Source organism: Aethalodelphis obliquidens, unplaced genomic scaffold (genome assembly GCF_003676395.1).
Source record: "Aethalodelphis obliquidens isolate GAN/ISIS:26980383/991018 unplaced genomic scaffold, ASM367639v1 scaffold8, whole genome shotgun sequence".
Taxonomy (NCBI): domain Eukaryota; kingdom Metazoa; phylum Chordata; class Mammalia; order Artiodactyla; family Delphinidae; genus Aethalodelphis; species Aethalodelphis obliquidens.
Window position 1 is genome coordinate 26,370,816 of NW_020837952.1, and position 22,958 is coordinate 26,393,773.

Genomic DNA, 22,958 nt, shown 5'->3' on the forward strand with positions numbered 1-22,958 from the left:
TTTTTTTTGCAGTACGCGGGCCTCTCACTGTTGTGGCCTCTCCCGTTGCGGAGCACAGGCTCCCGACACGCAGGCCCAGCAGCCATGGCTCAGGGGCCCAGCCGCTCCGCGGCATGTGGGATCTTCCCGGACCGGGGCACGAACCCGTGTCCCCTGCATTGGCAGGGAGACTCTCAGCCACTGCGCCACCAGGGAAGCCCCCAGTGTTATATTCTTTACCAATTTATACACCAAGTCTATACTTCTGGGCTTGCCACCATGCATCCTCCCAATCTTCCTTCACAGGCTATTCTCCATTTCCTGAAACTAAACCTCCTTCAGGCCCAAAACCCTGATTGCATTTCCATCACCTGGGTTCAGCTCCTTCCTCACTCGCCTCCTTCAGCACATTTTGAAGACTGTGAAAAATTCTACCTTACCTTCGTTTTATGAATCATCTCAAACATACAAACCACAGAATTCTTACACCCTCCCCCACCTAGAATACCTTTTAACATCTTGTAAAATACCAGTGTTCAACTGAAGAGCCATCTGAGGAAAGATCTGTTGTCTGAACTACTGCAATAGCCTCTGGAATTGGCCTCCTGGTAGAACTCCCTCTTCCCTCCTCCCCCACACCTCAATCTTTTCTATAGGCAGCAGTTGTCTCTTAAAAATGCAAATCTCATTATATTAAGGCAATTAAATATCTCCAATGCATTTCTAGAGCTCTGAGTATGAAATGGATTTAATAGGACTTACTGGGTCCTACTAGATCTGACCTCGACCTACCTCTCTATACCTCTTGTGGTACCATTCTTCTCATCAGTGTGCTCTGGTCACACTTCCACTGGGTTCTTCCTTGGGCCTTGCTCCCTCCCTCCTTCCTATGAAGGGCTTTTATACGTTGTTTCCTTTGTCCAGAACCTATTCCTCAAGATTCTACCCCTCCACCCTCTACCAACTTTACCAAGTCATACCAATTCATCCTTCAGCTTTCAGTTCAACCATCACTTCCACAGAGATCCCATCCAAACTCTCAAAACCTTTCGTTCCCTTTATTATGTATTTTTAAATGAAATATATTTGACATATACAATATTTTATGCTTTTCCTTCAAAAGACTCAACACTGATTGATCATTCGATTAACGTGAACAAAAGTTTGTCTGTATTCCTTAGCTCCTAGTACCAAGCCTGGCACATACAAAGAACTCAACAAACATTGTTAAATTCATGAAATACTCATAGTTCAATCACCAACTAATCAGTATAAGAGAATCTCTGCCCTCTACAAATATAAATTCTAACAGTTTTATAATGAATCAGTTTAATAAGGAGCCTCAGCAGTCTCTTGTGAAATTTCAGCTTTAAAAGATGTTGTAATCCAGAGACTTCCCTGGTGGCACAGTGGTTAAGAATCCACCTGCCAATGCAGGGGACACGAGTTCAATCCCTTGTCCGGGAAGATCCCACATGCTGCGGAGCAACTAAGCCCATGTGCCACAACTACTGAGCCTGTGCTCTAGAGCCCACGTGCCACAACTACTGAAGCCTGCACGCCTAGAGCCCGTGTTCCACAACAAGAAAAGCCACCACAATGAGAAGCCCATGCACCACAACCAAGAGTAGCCCCTGCTCGCCACAACTAGAGAAAGCCCAGGTGCAGCAACAAAGACCCAAGGCAGCCAAATATTAAAAAAAAATTTTTAATTAAAAAAAATTTATTAAAAAAGATGTAGTAATCCAGAGTAAATGTTTCCATTGGTATTATACATGTCTAACCTAGCAAAAGAGATAACTTTTAAAAATATTTGAATTCATTTGAAATCTCACATACTTCTTATACCAGCAGTGTATAAGAATTCTTGTTTCTCCACATCCTTCTCAGCATTTAGTATTATCAGTCTTTTAAATTTTAGCCATTCTGGTGGATATGTACTAACACCTTACTGTGATCTTAACTTGCATTTCTCTGATGAACGATACTGAATAAGTTTTTGTCATTTAATAACATTTGAATATTAATGGTGAACATTTATCACCATTTGAATATTTCCTTTTGTGATGTGCCTGATTGTGGATTTTTTCTTACTCATTTGTAGTTTAATACATACATACACACACATACACACCCCTGAATGTAAGCCCTATGTCAACTGTATGTGAGACAAATATCTTCCCATTTTGAAGCTTACTTCTCTTAATGCTATCTTTTGAGGGACAGAAATTCTTCATTTTAATGCACTCCAGTTAATCAGTCTTTTCTTTTATGGTGAATGATTTTTGTGTCCTGTTTAAACATATTTTCCCTACCTGAAGTTTATAAAGATATCTTCATATGTTACCTTCTTCAATATCTATTATTATATATTTCACATTTAGATCTACAATCCATCTCAAATTGATCTTTGTGTATCGTGCAAAGTATAGGGTGTCAACTCTTTTTCCATATGGATAGGTTGGCTGAGTTCCATTTATTTTCCATCAGAGTAAATAAGTCCTCTCACCTTTCTGTTCTTTTTTTAAATTTTTATTTTATATCAGAGTAGGGTTGATTAACAATGTTTGTTAGTTTCAGGTGTACAGCAAAGAGATTCAGTTATATATATATACATGTATCTATTCTTTTTCAAATTCTTTTCCCATTTAGGTTTTTATACAGTATTGAGCAGAGTTCCCTGTGCTGTACAGTAGGGTCCTTGTCGATGACCTATTTTAAATATAGCAGTGTGTACATGTCAATCCCAAACTCCCAATCTGTCCCTCCCCTCTCACCTTTTTGTTCTTAAAGATTAACCTGGCTATATCTGGCCTTTTTCATTTATATATCAGATTGTCATTTTTCACACACACACACACACACACACACAACTAGGATTTTGGTTCAGCTTGTGTTGAATCTGTGATTGGTTTGGAATTAACTTCTTTATAATAGAAAATCTTCCAAACCATGAGCATGGTATTGTATATCCCTTCACTTATTTAGCTCAGAGGTTCTCTGAAACCCTTACAGGAAGTCTGGCAAGGTTAATACTCTCATTCTCTCACAAGTGTATGGTGGAATTTTTCAGAAGCTAAATATGTGAAATCACAACAGACTATGTGCAGAAATAGTTACGAGAATCCATTTATCATCTATTAAGCAAGACATTAAAATCTGCAGGGGCTTCCCTGGTGGCGCAGTGGTTGAGAGTCCACCTGCCGATGCAGGGGACACGGGTTCGTGCTCCGGTCTGGGAGGATCCCACATGCCGCGGAGCGGCTGGTCCCGTGAGCCATGGCCGCTGAGCCTGCGCTCCGCACCGGGAGAGGCTGCAACGGTGAGAGGCCCGCGTACCGCAAACAAAAAAAAAATCTGCAAAATGTAAAACAATGCCCTTCTTAAATTTTTTGACTTGAAAAATGCTTATCTTTCATAAACATGTTATTTACATTGGCATATGAGTTATTATTTTTAAATAAATAAAATTTTAAAGATTTTTGAGCTTTACTTTCTAATTTGTTAAATACTGGAAGACAGCCAACATAAACAAAAAAGGTCTTTGGGTTCTTCACTATTTTTTTACATTAAAATAATAATAGACAAAAAATAAAAATAAACAAAATTTTTAATATTATTTTATTAAGTTAATTAGATTCACAGGTAGTTGTAAGAAATAATAGAGATACTTCTTTGCAGTTTCTCTTAACGATAAAATTTTGTGAAAACTGTATACAGTAATATTATATCCATGACATTGACATTGATATATAATCCATCTATCTTATTCAGATTTCCCCAGTTTTACTTGCCCTGTTGGTGCAGTCTGTTCTCAAGTTTTAAGAGTATAAAGGGGGCCTTGAAACAGAAAGGTTTGAGAACGGCTGATTTAAGATTTAACGTTTATTTATGCTTTTTCATTTTTATAGATTGTGCATTTATACAATCGATATTTGCTTCTTTATGAACTCACTTATTAATTCTAGCTTTGTCTTCCTCATTTCCTCATAATACATTATTTAGAATGACAGAGTAGGTATGTTTGCTCAGAGGCACCCAATCCCACCAGCTACTGTTGATGACCTCAGATGATATATGAATAACCTAAGGTGGATCAATTGGTCCCTTTCCTGGGAATCTGGAATTAGAACTGAGAAGGAGATCAATCTCTCTGGATATCTAGACCAGGTACAAATTCTGAAATTGTTGGTGCCCTTTTATTTTGCCTTCAGAACTGGGAAAACAAGAAATCTAGTTTGCTGTCAAAAAGAATAAAGTGGGTTTGGTGGAAACAATGATGAGAAACTTAGAAGACTTCCCGGGTTGCATACACTTCCTGGCTCTAATTCATTCCAGAAGCCCAGATTCTGTAAGACATTTCTATAATCTTACAGTGAATTACTTTATTTAGGCTAGTTCCAATGGGCTTTTCTTACTTAAAACAAAGAATCCTAACTAACATGTGCAAGAGGTCCTTCTACCACTTTACTACTAGTGGCTCTCCTAATACCATGGCTAAGTATGTGGCTTTGAAAACTGGCTCCCTTTTTTTTTTTGAGAGGCTCAAAAGAAAATAGTTGAGCTGATGATTTGGGGGGGGTCTTAAGATATATGAAGAACTGCAACTGTGTGTATATAATTATGTATACATTTGTTAACAAATCTAGAAAAAGGACTAGAATATAGGTTTTCCTCAGTAGAAATAATTTTATTATACAAAGCCATTCCACCGGTGAGTAATCAAAAAAAGGCTGTAACTGGTAAGATCTGCCGAAACAGTAGACAAATCTCAAACTGTAGAACTAGACACAGTTCTGCAGATGTGATCTAACAGTGTAAAGGAACGGATTTTTTAAAAAATCTATACTAAATACTAATTTAGCTTTACACTGAATTAGTACATTTTAAAATGATTATACTGTTGTCAGACCCTGGGCTTCCTTTTAAACTTTCAAGCAACATTTTTCTCATGTTTGTCAAAGATGGTCTCTACCAAAAAAAAAAAAAAAAGATGGTCTCTACCAACCTATAGCCATCAATATTTTAATGCAGAATTTTACATTAATATCCATTATCTTTTCATTTTACTGTTTAAAACCTACTACTTCACACTTTTTAGAGTTCTCTCTCAGCTTCTACAGTTTAATCTACTAAAATGTTGAATAAGATAGGGTCAAGAACACAAGGACCACTACATTTTAGTCCTTCCTCTGGGTTGACACTGAGTGATTAATCAGTAGACTGACATGTATACAGTGGTTCACCCAGCGGTTAATCCATCCAATCCTGCTAATATTCATGTTAGATTTTTGTCATGTTAACCGCAAAGATCTAACAAGAGCCTGTCCAAGTGCTGTACTACAAAATCAAGCTACACTACGTTTGCAACATTTCCCTCATTTGAACTTACCAACCTTGTCAAAAAAGGAAGTAAAGATAGGTCAACACAAAACTTGTTTTCAGAAAACTCAAATGGGCATCTAGTGATCAACATAACCTCTTCTAAAACTATACGCTTAATAATGGATATTAGAATTCTGCTGGTTACAGTAGAAGACCATTTTTTTTTTTTTTTTTTTCTGCAGTACATGGGCCTCTCACTGTTGTGGCCTCTCCCGTTGCGGAGCACAGGCTCCAGACGTGCAGGCTCAGTGGCCATGGCTCACGGCCCAGCCGCTCCGCAGCATGTGGGATCCTCCCGGACCGGGGCACGAACCTGCGTCCCCTGCATCGGCAGGCAGACTCTCAGCCACTGCGCCACCAGGGAAGCCCCAGAAGACCATTTTTAACAAATGTACATGTAAATTAAGGGCTATGCCATCAGTTATTTCCTTCTTCCTAGTCTTGCTCCATTTCACAACTCTTAAAAGCCCTCTTTTCACTGTCTTCAAAAATATTTTCACAAAATTCACATAACTCTAAGCTTCACCATTCCTGATTCTATTCTTAGAGATTTGAGGCCATTTTTTCAATTCATTCTTAAAACAGATATTCATCATTAAATTCATCATTTTCATATTCATATAAAACAAGTCAAAAGAGCTCACTGTATAAAAATTGCTCTTCTATCTTTTAAAATCCCTTTATTCCTCAAAACTATCTGCTTTTTTGGAAATTATGCTTATCTTTTCTTGGTAGTCTACTTGCCAAAAGCTTCAAAATACATCCAACTAAACCCCTAATTCATTTTCTTACTTGTAAAACTCTCCCAAGGTGTACATCATAATGACAATCAATCTTTCATTATGAAATAAAAGGTTCAGAGAAAAGATAGGCATAATATAGAAATAAATATTTAAAACACCAGCTTCCTTGAGTGGACAAAGACTAGCAAACTAACATTCATTATGTCAATGTCTCTATATTTAATCCTGAATACATTACTGGAAGTAGCCATTCAGGCATTTTTCTCCAGTTCAGATTCATCTTCATCACTTTTTTCTGCTTGTTGTAAAAGATTCAAAGATGACATAATCCAGAATATCCATAACCATTAATAGTTGGGGTAATTTCCCCAGATTTTTTTCTATGCAAACAACATTTCCCCCCAAATGGAATCACATCACACATACTGTCTTGCAACTAACTTTCTGACACTTAAGTGTAATTTTACAGGGAACAATTTACGTATCATCAGTCCATTTCACACATAAAACAAACATACACATAATCTCCCCCCACTCCCCAATAAGACTGGCTTTAAATGTCAAGGGTGGGTTAAAAAGCGGAAAAAATGCCACAGTAATTTTGAATTAAGGTTTAATATATATAGTAACCAGGCTCACCGCGCCACTCCCCACTCGCAGCCCCGTGCCTTGCTCCTCTCCGACATAGCAAAAATATTCAGCCCTACAGAGACTGAACGGTGCATCGAGTCTCTAATTGCTGTTTTCCAAAAGCATGCTGGAAGGGACAGTAACAACAGCAAACTCTCCAAGGCCAAGTTCCTTATCTTCATGAATACAGAGCTGGGTGCCTTCACAAAGAACCAGAAGTACCCTGGTGTCCTTGACCGCATGATGAAGAAACTGGACCTCAACTCTGATGGGCAGCTAGATTTCCAAGAATTTCTTAATCTTTTTGGCGGCCTGGCCATAGCTTGCCATGACTCATTTATTAAGTCTACCTCTTCCCAAAAGTAAATCAGAGGAGTCTTTGGGCCTGGCCTCCAGCCCCACTCCCTTTCCTTCAGCCTCCCAATTATCATGTACCCCTCACAGTCCACACATACCCTGAGCCCGGCGCACCCACCACCCCATGCAGGCCACTCCGGCTGGCAGTAATAAAAGCATATTGTTTTTTAAAGCATATACTGGAGAGTCAGTAAATTTGTGCAAGGGAGGGAGATGACTGGGAGGAATATAAATTAGATTGATGTTAACAGTTACCAGAAGTTGTAAAGTAAATAGTAAAAGTGCATCTTGGGTGCATACACAATCATGATTAATGATACCAACATAATCATCTCTAAGTTTCTCAGACTGATGGAGAGACATCACTTAGTGTTCACTCATTAAATGTCTATACACCCCTACTACGGTACTGTCATAGGCTCTGAGGATACAGTCAGCAAGACAGACAAGGTCCTGCCTTCACTGAGGTTACCTTCTAGTGGGGGGAAAAACAACAAATGAATAAACAAACAAATAAAGAACTATGAGAGTACAAAAAAATATATAATAACCATTTCCTATTTCACTTAAGCTAAAACAAACCCAATGATGCTTGCTCAAGGTCAAAATAACCCACACAACCTTTTTTTTTTTTTTTTTTTTTTTGCGGTACATGGGCCTCTCACTGTTGCGGCCTCTCCCTTTGCGGAGCACAGGCTCCGGACACGCAGGCCCAGCGGCCATGGCTTACGGGCCCAGCCGCTCCACGGCACGCGGGATCCTCCCAGACCAAGGCACGAACCTATGTCCCCCGCATCGGCAGGCAGACTCTCAACCACTGCGCCACCAGGGAAGCCCCCCACACAACCTTTTTATAGAACTGCTACTTTTCTCATTACCTGTGCAACTTTAAAAAAACATTAAAATATGCAAAAAAGTCACAAATACTCAAAGCAACTCTAGTAATATTTTGAGCAAAAAAGAAAAAATATATCAATGTATAAGTTTTTTAGTTAAAGCTAATATTTTACCTTTATTTTCCCTGAAAACACAGCTTACTAAATTTAGAAACCGAAAAAAGTTAGAGGATTTTTTTTTTTTGGTTGCACTGTGCGGCTTGCAGGAGCTTAGTTCCCCGACCACAGATCAAACCCGTGCCCACCACAATGGAAGTCCAGAGTCCTAACCACTGGACCACCAAGGAATTGCCAGAGACTGTTGAATGAATTCTTTTTTTTTTTTTACCCGGGCCTCTCACTGTTGTGGCCTCTCCCGTTGCGGAGCACAGGCTCCGGACACGCAGGCTCAGCGGCCATGGCTCATGGGCCTAGCTGCTCTGTGGCATGTGGGATCTTCCCGGACCGGGGCACGAACCCGTGTCCCCTGCATCGGCATGCAGACTCTCAACCACTGCACCACCAGGGAAGCCCTGAATGAATTCTTTAACTGTACAATTCTTAGCAAAATCCAACATGCTCTGAGAAATGTACTCTCACCTCTCATTTTAACCTATGACCTTATTTTCACAGAGCATTATTTCAGGCAATGAAAGACTTTTAGACTGTTACAGCTACCACTCCTTTATTGCTCTCCAACAGTTCTGTGCTCTACCTCTCCACATCCCCATATCCCTAAAAAGACACACTCTGCCCTCCTCCACAATATCATAAAAATAAATCTGATCTTACTTAAAAGTTCTTAATTAATTCTTCTGAAGTGAAAGGCAAAGGAAATCAAACACAAAACTTTGCATGTATTTTTGGACAGTTCACCAAAGCCCTAAAAACTCTAATAATGAATCCTTATCCTGTGGTTTTCCTGTAGCCTCGTAAATTCTTTTCTATTTGGTATTCAAATAGATCTAAGAAAACAGGCTAACTCCAAGACAAAACACTCTCCAAACAAGATTTTTATATATTATTTATAAGTAGGCCACCTCTCCTCAATATCCTATATGTCCTTTAGCATACTTCACAGTTGATTGTAATTTCTTGCTTACTGCCTGTCTCCCCCAATAGCATTCAAATATACTCTGCTCCTGACCTATACAGTAAGCACAAAGTATTTACTGAATGAACACATCCTGTGAAAAGCACTCCATTCACCTAGTCATCCAAACTGGAAACCAAGCACACCCACATCTTTGCCTCTATTCCCTCACTTCAAACCCCTTCCAATTCCTACCAATTCTATTTCTTAAATATGTCCTGAGTTCATCTACTATTTACTAACTTCACCTCCACTAAGCTAGTTCATCTCTCTTAGACTCCTCAAGTTCCTGAACTAGCCTCCCTGCCTCCAGTCTTGTCTTCTTTTCAGTTGCATTCTCCATGCTGCAGCCAAAGTGATTTTTCTTAAAGAGAAAATTTGTCTCATTTAACCTGATTAAAATCCTTCAACACTTCTATACACCTCCAGCTCTTTGCACATACTGTTCCCTCTCTCTGAAATAGTTTCCAATACCCTTCCCTCCCTTACAACTTTGGCTAACTTTTATTCATCACGCAGCAGCTTAAATAATAACTTTCTCCAGGAAGCCTTCCCCTTCCCCAAATCAAGGTGAGATGTGCCTTCATCAACTTCCACACCACTTTGTACTATAACCATTACATATCATTACACATAACTGACATAAATGTATAATTTCCTTATGTTTATCTATATACCCTAATACACTGCAAGCTGTGTTAGGGCAGGGACAATGACTGGCTGTCTTCTTTGTCATCATAACTACAGAGATGAATACCAAGCCTCTGCCAGTGCCTCCATTTTTTGTGGTGAACACTGATAAATACCTAATTTCATTCTTTAAAAATACAACAGCCTATTGTAAATTAATTCACACATTACATAATAACCCATTCCAAGTATATAATTAAAAGGTTTTGGTATATCCAGAGTTGTGCAACCATCACCACAATTAATTTTGTAACATTTTTATCAACCTAAAAAGAAATGCTATACCAATTAGCAGTCACTCCCCATTTCCCCTCAATACCTCCAGCCCTTGGCAACCATTAATCTATCTTCTGTCTCTATAGACTTAACTATTCTGAACATTTCATATAAATGGAATCCTACAATATATGGTCTTTTGTGACTGGTGTCTTTCACGTAGCATAATGTATTTAAGATTCATCTATGTTGCACCAAGTATCAGTACTTAGTTTCTTTTTATTGCCAAATAACATTCCACTGATTTCCGTAACAAAACATACCACATTTTATTTATTCATCAGCATATTTTGTGTTGTTCCCACTTTCTGGCTATTTTGATAATGATGCTATAAACATTAACATACACGTTTTTGTGTGGGCATGTGTTTTCAGTTCTCTTGAGTATACACCTAGGAGGAGGACTGCTAGGTTATACGGCAACTCTATGTTTAACCTTTTGAGGAACCGCCAGACTGTTTTGAAAGTGGTTGAAAATGGTTGCACCACTTTACATTACCACCAGCAGTGTATGAGGGATGGAATTTCTCCATACCCTAATCAACACTTGTTATTATCTATTGTTTTTATTATAGCCATTCCATTAGGTGTGAAGTAGTACCTCATTACGGTTTTGATTTGCACTTTCCTGATGGCTAAGCAATTTTACTCTAAACTCCATGAAGGTAGCGTTGATATCTCTTTTGTTTAAAAGCATATCCCCCCCAGTACTTAATAGTGTATGACACAAAGTAGGCCTTTAATTCTGTTAAGTGAATATATAAAAAAGTAGTATGGGTTTGGGAGTATTTCTTTTTCAGGTGTGCATGATAGGAGTTATTGACTGTATATTGGAAGCGGAAGGAGTAAACACAAGAAGACCCTGAAATTGTAGTTTAGTAAGTGGAAGACTGACGACATCAAAAATAAGATGTAGATTATACAAAAAGGAGAACAGATCATATAAAAAGAGAACAGTTGAAACTCTAAGAATGAATGATATGGAAAAGAAAAAATAGAGACACAGAGAACTTTGGAACATTCTTCTTTAAGAAAGAAACAGATCAGAAAAAGAAACTGAACAGGAGCATTCAGAAGACAAACAGGAGGGAACAGAGTCATGAAAGACTCAAGACATCTCTTAAGTTCCTGTAACTTAAACATAGCTTTCTCAGGGATGTCTACCCTGACATTCTAGGTTAAGTCCTCCTAGTAAAAAATTTCATCTTACCCTAGATCTATTCTAACACCCACTGCCACCTCCTCTAGATTACACACTACATGCACACAGGGACCTTATGCCAGGCATATGATAAATAATGATTTATATATTTGTTCATGAATGAGTTAATCACTAATTGAAACAAATAATAGCAACATTTACCTGCAAATACAAATATTGTTTAATATTTCAAACAACTTACAAATTTTCTTAACACACAGAGTAAAACAGATTTTTCTATGGGTGCCTCAGAGAAGGGAGATGACATCATCACATTATGAATGTAACATGTGTGTCAGCCGGAGTACTTTCAAGGTTAGTCTTCTATATTAAATATACTAGAGACTTTACTGAAAATATCTTTTGCATAACAAGCATTAAAACAGCATGTTATCATGTTATCTTGGGCAAAACATATAAAATTGCAGGTGAAATCTCTAAGATAAACAATCTGAACAATACAATATCATGAGTAAGCAAAGATATACATAGTGTAATATCCACCAATCATGAGAAATTGAAAATATACTAAATATTCATCATCAGACAACTGGGAAAATAAATTTTAGGATGTACACACGTACTCACACATGTACACACAAACTCACACAGCGGACCCAATATTCATTAACACAGTAATATTTCTAAAAATGTGTAATTTAGAAAGTAGGTTATAAACCAGAAAATTAAATATAAACTCACTTTTAGAAAATTATATATTGGATAGAGATGGATAAAGAGAGTCTATTAAAGTTTTAAATGGGGCTAGCTAGCTCCATGCCTGAAAATCTGAATAGCATTTATTTTCTTTTTTTATATTTTTCTATCATGCTTTAATTACTTAAATAATTATTCTTCTTCAATTTCTGTTTGGGATAAAATACATATAGAACAATAAACAAACTTGAAAGTAAGCCATGTTTAAAATTAAAAAGGAGATGGTGAAGACAAAAAGCAAGAATAGAAGGCACTGAAGGCCTAATAATTACTTGAGGCATTTTCATGTATACCACATTGAGAAAATCAGAAATTTAAAGACATTTTAGTGCTTTTTTTTAAAGATGGCTAAAAGTTAAATAGCAATAGACATTTTAAAAGGGAAAAAACTTGAATATTAGGCAAAATTTTTATGCAGATCATTCCATGTACTTGGAAAGGATATAAACTGTTGAACATGTCATCTGTTCTAATCTTTTAATAAAAACTGTACAAATTAACTTATCTTTGAGAAAAACAACAGCTCTTAACGAAATACGGTGTCATGATCTGGCAACAGCAGCATCAAAATCTTTTGTGGAAAACACAAAAAAAGACCATGGTTCAATTCACAAGCTATATAAGCTGTTGACTTGTTTCACGCAAAATTCAGAACACAAACGAAGAGTGCACTAAGTTAATCATAAAGAAATTCTGAAGCATACTCTCAAGTCCAAGCAATGTAAAAAGAGTTGACTAAAATCCAAGCTGGACTCTTTATAATCATGTTCCAATTAAGAAAAAGCTTTTTAGAAAATATCATTTAATCACTGATAGTATTTATTAACCATGATTACCCAGCATCTACTATTTTCACCCGACATGTCTCCAGTGACTATCATTTTCAAAATTTACAAACTTTCCTGAAAGAAAAAAAACAATAGCACAAACTCAACTCAACACAGAGGATATTCAAAAGAACCTGCTGGAACTGAAGCTCCGACAGAAAAGTTCCAGAAATGTTCCAAGGAAAAGTACAAATATTGGATTAATATTTAGAACCATCTAAAATATAATTTTGAAGGCTAATAAAATGTATACACTTTAGTTTGTTTACTACAAAGTAAAGGTAATTGATGTGTGTGTGTGTGTTTTAACAGTTAATCCAGGAAAATATACTTTCCCATGTGGTTAACTTCTGAACGGTATCAAGTCACAAAATTTCTCCAAGTATTCAAGAAAATGGTACAAACTTTCTACAACCTTATGATTTTTTTCGTTAGGAAACATGTTAAATATGTAAAACATGCAATTTTCAGTTCATATGAGTTAATAATCAAATTAAAGTAACGCTTTTTAGTCACTGAAGCTCTCCCTGCAGAATATCTCACTCAGTGCACATAACGCATTTAAACAGATTACTGAAAAGGTGACAGCTGAGGAATGCCTTCATTTCTTTCCATGGTTTCTACTGAATGTCATTTCAGAAATGCCTATATAACACATGACAATGTGGAATGTCTCCACCCATGAAAGAGCATTCAAGTCAAGCAAGCACACTTAGGGCAGTAACACAGAGCTCAACTTTGTCTTTTTATGGTTAGCCAGCATAACAATGAAAAGCTAAACAACCAAAATACTAACAAGGTCAGAAAAATAGTGACATACAGGGATCCATAGTGAAAGTGTTATTTAGGAAAAAAATATGATTAAGATCATTAGAAAATATGAATTAGCTTCTAATGACATATGCTAGGGATTCCTCTTCTAACCCAATACTGGATGATTTGTTTAAAGAAATTCATTTTTAAAGTATGTTACATAAACTGAGCAAAATTCTACTTGTATTGGTAATCAGGAACACATTCCATTTCAAAAAAAAATCTAAGATCCTGCTAAATTTTGACTGTAATAATGGTTACCTTTACATTATAATTATCATAAAGTAAGTTATTGGCATACACTTTTTAATTAGAACATTTTAATGTTTGCTGGTTGTTATATTTACCCAAACTGTCATCATTTTATTCTCTATGAACTCTGCTCTTCACAAGATTAGTTTACATTGTGCTCATTTTTTAAAAAATCAACAAACATCTACTGTGCACCTGCTAAAATAAAATGCAGATACCAAAGGGGATTTAAAGAAAAATGAATCAAAGTCCCCACTTGAAGGAATTCACTACTCTGTCTGGAGATAAGATATACTAACAATAGCAGGTAGTGTGTAAGTGCCAAACTTAGGGTTTAAATAGTAAGTGAAAGAATTACTGTGCACCCCCGTGGTCAAGCAAGTCCACACTTTATGCTTTGAGCTGTGTCTTAATACAAATAAGCTGGGAAATGCATTCCAGAGAAAGATTACATATGCAGAGGCTTATGGAAATATAAATATGAAACCAGTGGTTCCTCAAGAAAGCTTTCACCAATCTCCTGAATCTCTTCAGGTAAATTCTTTTTCCACTTCTTACTGAGTGATCAGGGACCAGGCACTTTCATCCTCATGATATGGCCTGCCACCACCTGCACTCTCTCATATCCTACCAAATGGAGAACACAGGGTATAAAGTTTTGAAATCTGCTCACACTTAACTACTCTACTTCATGGAAGAGCATCAAGAACATCTGTTGTCAATACAGCAATAATCTTATAGACTAATATATGAGGCTCCACTGTCCTTTATTTGGATACTATATCCTTTTCTTCTTGTTAAAGTATTCTTTCTTTTATGAAATGATGATGGTAGAAGGTTACCAAGTTGTTTGTTTTTAACGCCCTAACATGACAACATAAAAATTAGGTTCTCCTCTTTTAGTCATCATAATTAAAACAAAGAACAAAAAACAGAAACCATTTCATTGGTCCATGAAATGTACAATTCTGGGAACCAATGATTTCATAGGCAACAAGTAAATCACATTTCAGATGGTGCTCTCACTACCACTAAGAAAAAAAATTCTATTGCCTTTTCTAAGGGGACTTGAAATATAATTTGGCTAAATTCTGCAAAATGATTTAAGGAATGGAATATTCTTATGACTTGGATATTCCTACTAACAAAAGGCTTCCAATTAAAATCAAACATGATAAATATTAAAAAGTTTGTTTTACTAATTCAGAATTTAAATTTAATTCAGGTAACTTTACTAGCATTTCATGTAATGTCTCAAGTCCTAATTATAAATAATAATAATCATTGTACAGAAAGTAAATTTCAGAAGATTAAGCTAAATGGTGGTGACAAGCTGGAGCTTGCTTGCTTGCTTGCTTCACTATCAGTGATATGAGTTTACCTATAATTTATATCTTTTCATTGAAAAAGTTAAGTCTGTGAATGTATAAAGCATTTACTGTAAATGAGTATGTAAAAATGCCTAAAGCATTAATATAAATTGTTATTAAGATAAAGAAAAATGAAGATGTTTAAAGACTAAGTAAACCCTGTCCTTAAAAAAAGAGTTCTGTTGCTGTTGTAACTTCCTTTGTAACTACCGAAAGCACCTGATCAAATATTATGCACATAATGGTCAGTCAAAAGTAATCTTGGGGGGCTTCCCTGGTGGCGCAGTGGTTGAGAGTCTGCCTGCCGATGCAGGGGACACGGGTTCGTGCCCCGGTCTGGGAGGATCCCACATGCCGCGGAGCCTGCACATCCGGAGGCTGTGCTCTGCAACGCGAGAGGCCACAACAGTGAGAGGCCCGTGTACCGCAAAAAAAAAAAAAAAAAAAATCCTGGCAGTTCCTAAAGTTTAGGACAGATTTAGAGATTAATTTAAATATGGCATTACTGCATTTCAATTACCATAGAAAGCTCTTAAAAGTTTTGACTAGCCAAACAACAGCAGATGAAGAATATAATTAGATCTATGTGTATGTGTTTCATTTGATTCTCTACTGATTAACATGGAAGAACTTCCAACTACTCATCATCAACCATAATTACTGGAAGATTTAAGAATACTTTCTTCTTCAGACTTAAAAGACATGTAGCATAGTGTTAAATTTGGGCTCTGGAATCACATAAACCTGTGTCAGAATCCAGCTCTGCCACTTATTATCTTGGTAACACTGAGCAAGAAAAAAGGGACACTGTGAGAATTAAATGAGATATTGGTTATAAAACTATCTAACATAATGTTTCACATGTAGCAAATCCTCAGCAAATGTTCACCAGCCAATTCCTTTCTTCAATATAACACTGGGATAAGGCATGGCTACTACATATCCAACCCTTATTTAGAAGAAACTCAAAAATGACTGTTGGAGGTCTTCGACCTTTCAAAGAGATATACCAAAATGCCAATACTCCATTTGCCAACCCCTGTGGAACCTCACAAACTTTCAAAAGAAAAGTGGGGTGAAAATCATCATTTTTGGCAGGCAGAAAGGCAAAGAAAATAGCAACTTTGGAAAGTGTCAAGAAGTAACATGTTACAGCAGTAACAAAATAATGTTCTATATTTTGCCTCCCTCCAAAGGTTTCTAAATAGTTATATTTTTTAAATTATCTAACTAGACAGTTTTTAAAGTACACCTCTTATGTGAACAGTATTGTAAAATGTGATAACAAACATAATGAAAAAAATTTTTCCTCTATTCCATCTAATGTTTCTACCTGGCTATACTAGAAAGTGCTCAGTCACAGCTTGCAATCACACTGTAGCTGAAGTACATGAAAGATGGTCTTGGTTATGACACTTCAAAGTCAGACCACAAAACTGCTGCCAGGAAGCACAGAGGTATCAACTGCAGAGAAGGCATTATAACAACAGCACTGTGGGCACTGGTGCCCTACCAGAATACCCCATTTATGGCTAGTGAGGGGCCAGTTTGAGGTTAGAAATTTTGTTTAGGTTTGTTCTGTTTGTTTGTTTTTTATGGTTAGGATGATTTCAATAAAAAGTTTGAAGAGCCATCAGCCATTTAAATAAGATTATGTAGAGAAAATAACTTATACTGTATATTTTTTAAACAGAGGTTTTAATATTAGTTATAAGGTATCCAACAGATTCTTCCAAGATCTTAATATCCCCCACCAAAAAAAAAAAAGGAAACAATTATAAACTCTACATTCAGTTTTAAAGAGATTTCTCATATATAGCAATTACACTATTCTCTAACAAGAGACTCAATATCAGCTGCTTCCAGTCTCTTTTCCTTTTGGTTGGAAAACACTTTAAGTAGCCCCATTAGAATACTTTTTAAAAGAGAGTTACATTTCAGATTATGATTCAGTGAAAATGGCTTGGCTGAGAAGATTAAGCACTTGAGAAAAAACTCAACAAAAGTATTCCTTTTACTGACAAGAGGGGAGTCACATATTCCTCAAAGAAGCTTCAAATGGCTCCCTCAGAAGTAGATAAAATTTGTATTTTAAGAGCAAAGGGATGTAATATTAAACTTACCTGCAAGTCTGTATCTATTGAAAATCAAAAGGAAAACTTTATTTTAAAATTGTAATAGCAAAGAACATGGATTTAATTCTACTCTCTGTATTCCTCTATAGGACCTAGTTCAGACCTTTATAAAGAAGGTAGCAAATTAATTGATGACTCGAGTGAATATTTTTCTATCTCTTAATCAATAGTTAAACTGGTTCAGAATTTTTTTAACGGGAAGGAGGTTAATATTAAAAAATTTTTAAAATCTCAAGACATTAAAAATATCTGCACAGAAGATCCACAACAAGTTCTACCATGTGCAAGAACTGTACTCTAAGTAGCTGGGTGTGAATGTTTTAATGATTTATCTTACAACATACAAATGACTATAAAACTTCCTATCTATGATATGAGGTAAAAGATAAAATTCAATAAATCTTTAGTGAGCGCCTACTGTGTGCCAGGCTCTGGAAATACAAAAATGTGGAAGATTGGGTCCTTAGAGTCAGCCAGAAAAGACAAACTTAAAAACACACACTACTCAGTAAGAAGCATTTTAACAGCAGCAAAGAGGCAAAATGTAAGGTAAAATGAGCACCCCAGAGGAGAGTCTCTCCAGTGACATAGTTATTATACAAATTCAAAGGACAGAAAGATCCTTTCTGGAGGACAACTGGGTTGAACCCTGAATAATGACCAAGATTTTGATTGGCAAAGAGGGAGGGAGTATATTCTAGTGGTGGAAAAAGCAAGGCCATAGGCATGGAAGTAAAAAGAGTAAAGGATATAACACAGTGGGGATATATCAGGTCTAACCTAAATGGTGAAACACTTTAAATCTGAATTTATGGAGAGGAGTGACATGACTGAAATGATATTGTTAAAAGATTAATGTGATAGCAGTATGAATGCTAGACTGGACCAGGGAGAGAAGAGGAAGGGAAAGCAATTAGGCTATTACTTTACTCTAGGGATAAAAATAATAAAGGTATGACCTAGATTGATAATAAGAGTAGCAAGAAAAAGAACTGATGTGAAGGCAGTTATGAAGACTGAGTGTCTATATGTAGACAAGGGGATGAGTAAACAATAATTAAAATGTTTAAAGCTTAATCTAGAGATTAATGACATCATTATCAGAAACAGGCATCGATGAGAAGAATAGGTTTGGCGAAGAAAGAAAAATATTCATTTCGGGTTGAATTTAAAGAAATTCCTCATATTGATGTAAATAAACAGTTGCTATTCTACGGCAAAGGGGGTGGACCTCTATTTACTACATCACTACTTGAAGATATATTTTTAAATATAAAATCACAATATACTGAATAATATTTTACTTTAAATCAACAGTTCGTCATCAGTAGAAAAATGGAAATGAGGGATTGGAGCTCTGCAGCAATGTGAGAACTGGAAACTGACTTGGAAGTCACAGGCACAGAGGAAGCAGATAAGATTTTAAGGTAAAATCAAAAGGCTACACTCACAACTGCTGGAAGAAATCTCAGTCCTGTATTTTATGCACACCAGTATCAGTAAGCATCAGCAATAAAGCATTCTATAGAAAACTATTATTACTCTCCTAAAACCTTTATAAAGTATACTGAAATAAAGATACAGATCATATAGTATTAAGACTCTACCAGGTAGCTCTTAAATTAGAGCTGATTATTGCCCACTGATAAAAATGAAATTCTACTCTAGACCTCAGTTCTAGAAAATCAGAAGTTTATAACGTAACTTCAGTACTGTTTTCTAGCTACTGGAGAGGGTTAGGGGAAGGGAGGTTATTCTAGAGACCAAGATAGGAAATTTGACTAGAAACACTGCTTTTTCTCCTATATGAATGACCTATTTTTACACACACAAAAAAGGAAACTGTCTTTCGTAACTTCTAATGAGAAAGAACATTCAACTAATTAAAGAAACTTTTAAATATAAGCTGTTTATATTAAAATGGAAGTAAAATATTAGATTAAGAAGAGGATTTGTGGGTTGTAAAGTTCCTAAAACTCTTCTCCTGACAGTGAAATTTAAGACACTCCATCCAACTTCCCTGGCGGCCCAGTGGTTAAGACTTTGCCTTCCAATGCAGGGGGTGCGGGTTTGATCCTCGGTCGGGGAGCTAGGATCCCACATGCCTTGTGGCCAAACCCCCCCCCAAAAAACCCACAAAAACATAAAACAGAAGCAATACTGTAACAAATTCAATAAAGACTTAAAAAAAAAAGGTCCACATTAAAAAAATCTTTAAAAAAGAAAAAAAAAGACACTTGATCAAAACCAAAAATGGAAATGAATATTCCAAAAGACTAACCAATAATTAATCTGGTAAAAACATTCTGGTTATTCTATGAGCTTTCAAGAGGTTAAATTAAAAAAAATTATTCAAGGGCTATTAAACAAATCAATGGGTCAATTTTGGTTTTATAATTTAAGTATTTAAAGCAATCAGTATTCAAGAGATTTTTAAGGTTAAAATTTTTTGTGATTCTTTTTTTAAAAAGTTTTATCACCTTTCACTATCTGTTGTTCTGAATTTGCCGAAAGCGAACTCCTTGTTCTCTGTCACAATGGCAAAAAAGTACAAGAGTCAATAAACGAGAAATGAGGGTGGAGAAAACATAATAAAAATTTTAATGGTTGATATTTTAAAGACTTTGGCTTCACTGAGTTAAGGAATGTGCAAATAAATTACAAAAAGAAATTATGCAAATGATTATGCATAAACTTGGCAACTTCTGCTTAAGTGTTTGTCAGCTAAAACAAAATATCTAATAAAGACAACACCTAAATAATGCCAAACTAACCACTGAATTCAGTTAATCAGGAAGACTTTGATAAGTCTGATAATTCTTGCAACATGTCCAAATTTAGAGGAGGAAAAAAAAAAACCTCTAAGAAGCCTGTTAGATGTATTTTCTCTTTCTACCTAAGCCAATAAGAATATAAATATTAGAAGTTTTCCTCTTCCTCCAAGCCAATATAATTGGGTTCCTCAACAACTGTAATAACTTTACATTTCTATATGACAACTTTAATAAAACATACTGATATAAACCACTATGCAACCTTAACCTGACCTCAAGCATACAATAATCTGTCTTTCTGAATCAATTCCATACTAAACCATGTAAATTACACTTGAAAGAAATTTGAAGAGTCATCCTACATAATTACATTATCATTTCTAATGCTGAAAGTTTCTTTCATTTCAACACCATGTTTTTAGAATCTAGAGTTATGCTATAGCTTAAAATAAACCTCAGCCAAATAAAAAGTTTGCTATACATTAGAGACTCTAAATTAATGGAACAGATAAAGAGCTAAAGACCATGCTATATTTTTACTGGGTGCCACACGCTAAATTCCAGATTTGTCCTGCAATTTGTCAGTCATTACAGTTCATCCAGTCAACTTTGTAAACAAAGGCTATAAGCCAAGTTTGATATGAGAATTCAATTAAATAAAATTTAAAAGTCATCATTCACTAAACAGGAAGGAGTAAAAGGAAAAACGCCACCACACACCTCTTTTAAAAAAGCAGCAATATGCATGAAATATGAAACCATAAGTTTCAACCTCCCAAACAAGTTTTTGTCACAGCATTAATCAACATCTTCCACATATAACATCTTCCACATATAACCAAGGCAACTTTGAGTTAGTTTACAAGTCTTTTCATTGTAAGGGGAAGCTATTGCTGTTAAGTCGTTTTCTAGTAATTCCAAGTTGTCCACTAATAAAATGTTTTGACACCTATTACCATCACTGAAAAATTGCTTTTTATGTTTTGACACCTATTACCATCACTGAAAAATTGCTTTTTAAGAAGAACTCTAAGTGGTTGTGTTGCTTTTGGCCTGTTAAAGGCAAAGCAACATTATCTCCGGATTGCCAATAGTTTCTCCTTATTTGGCTAACATTGAGAGATCCCAATCAGACTACTATAAAACTTTAACATGCACAAAGCATCCATTTTGAGAAAAGTTCGTGAACAGCTTTCTTTTTTCCCACCCCCCAAAAGAAAAATGAGAGCTTGGTAACCGGCTCTGAAAAAAGTGCCTCGTATTTATTCTTCTCTTTTTAACCCCAATGCACACCCCTGGACCTGGAGCCAAAGGATCTCTGACACTGCGGCAAACGCTACTCCGAGTTAGAGGCTCTTTCGTACGTTCCGGCCCCGCGGTGGGCAAGCCCTTTAGAACGCTTCCTCACGCTACCCACTTTCACCCTCTCCCCTTCAGCCGGTGCAGATCAGCTAAATTACAGTTTCCCCCTCCCCAGTGACCAAGAGTAATAAAGGAGAAAACAGGAAACCGTCTGCTCAGGGCACTCGGCTTAGGGCGCTTGATTACTATTATCATCATTTATAATCAAGTCCTAAAAACTACAATAAATCCAACGCCCTCCTAACAAGCCAAAGACGTCCCTCTACCCAAGTGTCCCCAGTGCCTCTTGTTCGTAGTTTTCTTCAGCATCCGCCGTCCTCCGACTCTGACATCACTGACATCGGGGGCCCAGGCACAACTCCACCACACCGCTCCCCATCTCGACCCCAAATCCCAGACACACGTCCACAAATGGCCCTGGGGCCCCAAGCGGACCACAGTCCTTTTCCCCCTCTGCCCCGGAAATCTCCTGGTTCCCTTACTCCACCACCAACTGGTCTGAAGGGGGCCCCAAGCCTAGGGCCCTCCCTCTACCAGTTCTCTCCCTCCCTCCTTCGCGGGAAGCCGCCCCCTCACCCCGCGGCAGGGAGTCTCCCGCCGCCCCCAGCCTCAGGAGACCAAGAGCCGAGGGGAGGCCCAGGCGGGAGGCTAACGAGGACCCGCAGGGTCAGGAGAGCGGCGGCGGGGCGCACAGACCTGGTGCAGGGCAGTGAGTCCGTCCACATTGGCGTAATTGATATCAGCGCCGCGGTGCAGCAGCTTGAGGACCTCGTCCGTGTCGCCGCTGGAGCAAGCAGCCAGGAAGACGGCGCCATCATCGAACTTCACCTTGGTCTTCTGGCGCTTCACCACGGGAGGCTCGAGGTCCGTCTCGGAGCCGATCCAGCGCTTCAGCTGCTCGTTCCGCTTCTGCTTCGCGTCCGCCATCTTCATCCCCTCTCCTGCCGCCGGGTCTTCTTATCGCGAGGGGGGGAAAGGGGAGGCGGAGAGGGAAGAGAGGGGAGGCAGGGGGTGTGTGACTGTTTCTATGAGTGCTGGCCAGAAGAGGGCTGGGAACCGGGAGGAGACGCTCGAGACTTCCAGTATCCCACAGAGCACTGGGGCGGCGCGCCCGGCCGAACGGACCTCCCTTCCTACTTCAGAAGCCCTCCCGCCCCCCGCCCGGCCACCCGTCACCGGCGGCCAATCTAACGTAACTTCGCGAGATCCGGGCAGGGAGGCGCCCTTCGGCCAGTGCGCATGCGCCATGGGCCTGTGCCCGCCCCAGGAAGAGCGCTCCCGCGAGCCGCGGCGGGGGAGGCTAGGCCACCGGAGGGAAGCGGGTGTGGTCCAGGCCGCCTGGGCAGCGGGGGCTGGGACCAACCTGGAAGGGCGGAGACAGGGAAGGAAGGTTGTCCTGCCCCGCTGAGGGCTCCTGGGGTTCCGCAGGCCAACAGTCGGGTTGTATGGCGGCTCTTCGGGGCAGACTTGCCTCCAGGG

General features: G+C 37.9%; 1 protein-coding gene and 1 pseudogene across 5 annotated transcripts in view; one reads left to right on the top strand and one right to left on the bottom strand.

Moving 5' to 3' along the window:
• PPP1R12A (protein phosphatase 1 regulatory subunit 12A) overlaps nt 1-22,674 on the bottom strand; it is a 151,928-nt gene extending 129,254 nt beyond the window's left edge. For 4 of the 5 annotated variants that reach the window (XM_027107095.1, XM_027107092.1, XM_027107094.1 and 1 more), the window contains exon 1: nt 22,176-22,611. In XM_027107095.1, the coding sequence (XP_026962896.1) occupies nt 22,176-22,412 (237 nt within the window). In that variant the 5' untranslated portion in view covers nt 22,413-22,611. Of the gene's footprint in view, nt 1-22,175 lie in introns of all 5 variants that reach the window. The other variant, XM_027107091.1, reaches the window with a different exon arrangement.
• LOC113621219 (protein S100-A11 pseudogene) lies at nt 6,618-7,268 on the top strand (annotated as a pseudogene).
• Nucleotides 22,675-22,958: the final 284 nt, after the last annotated feature.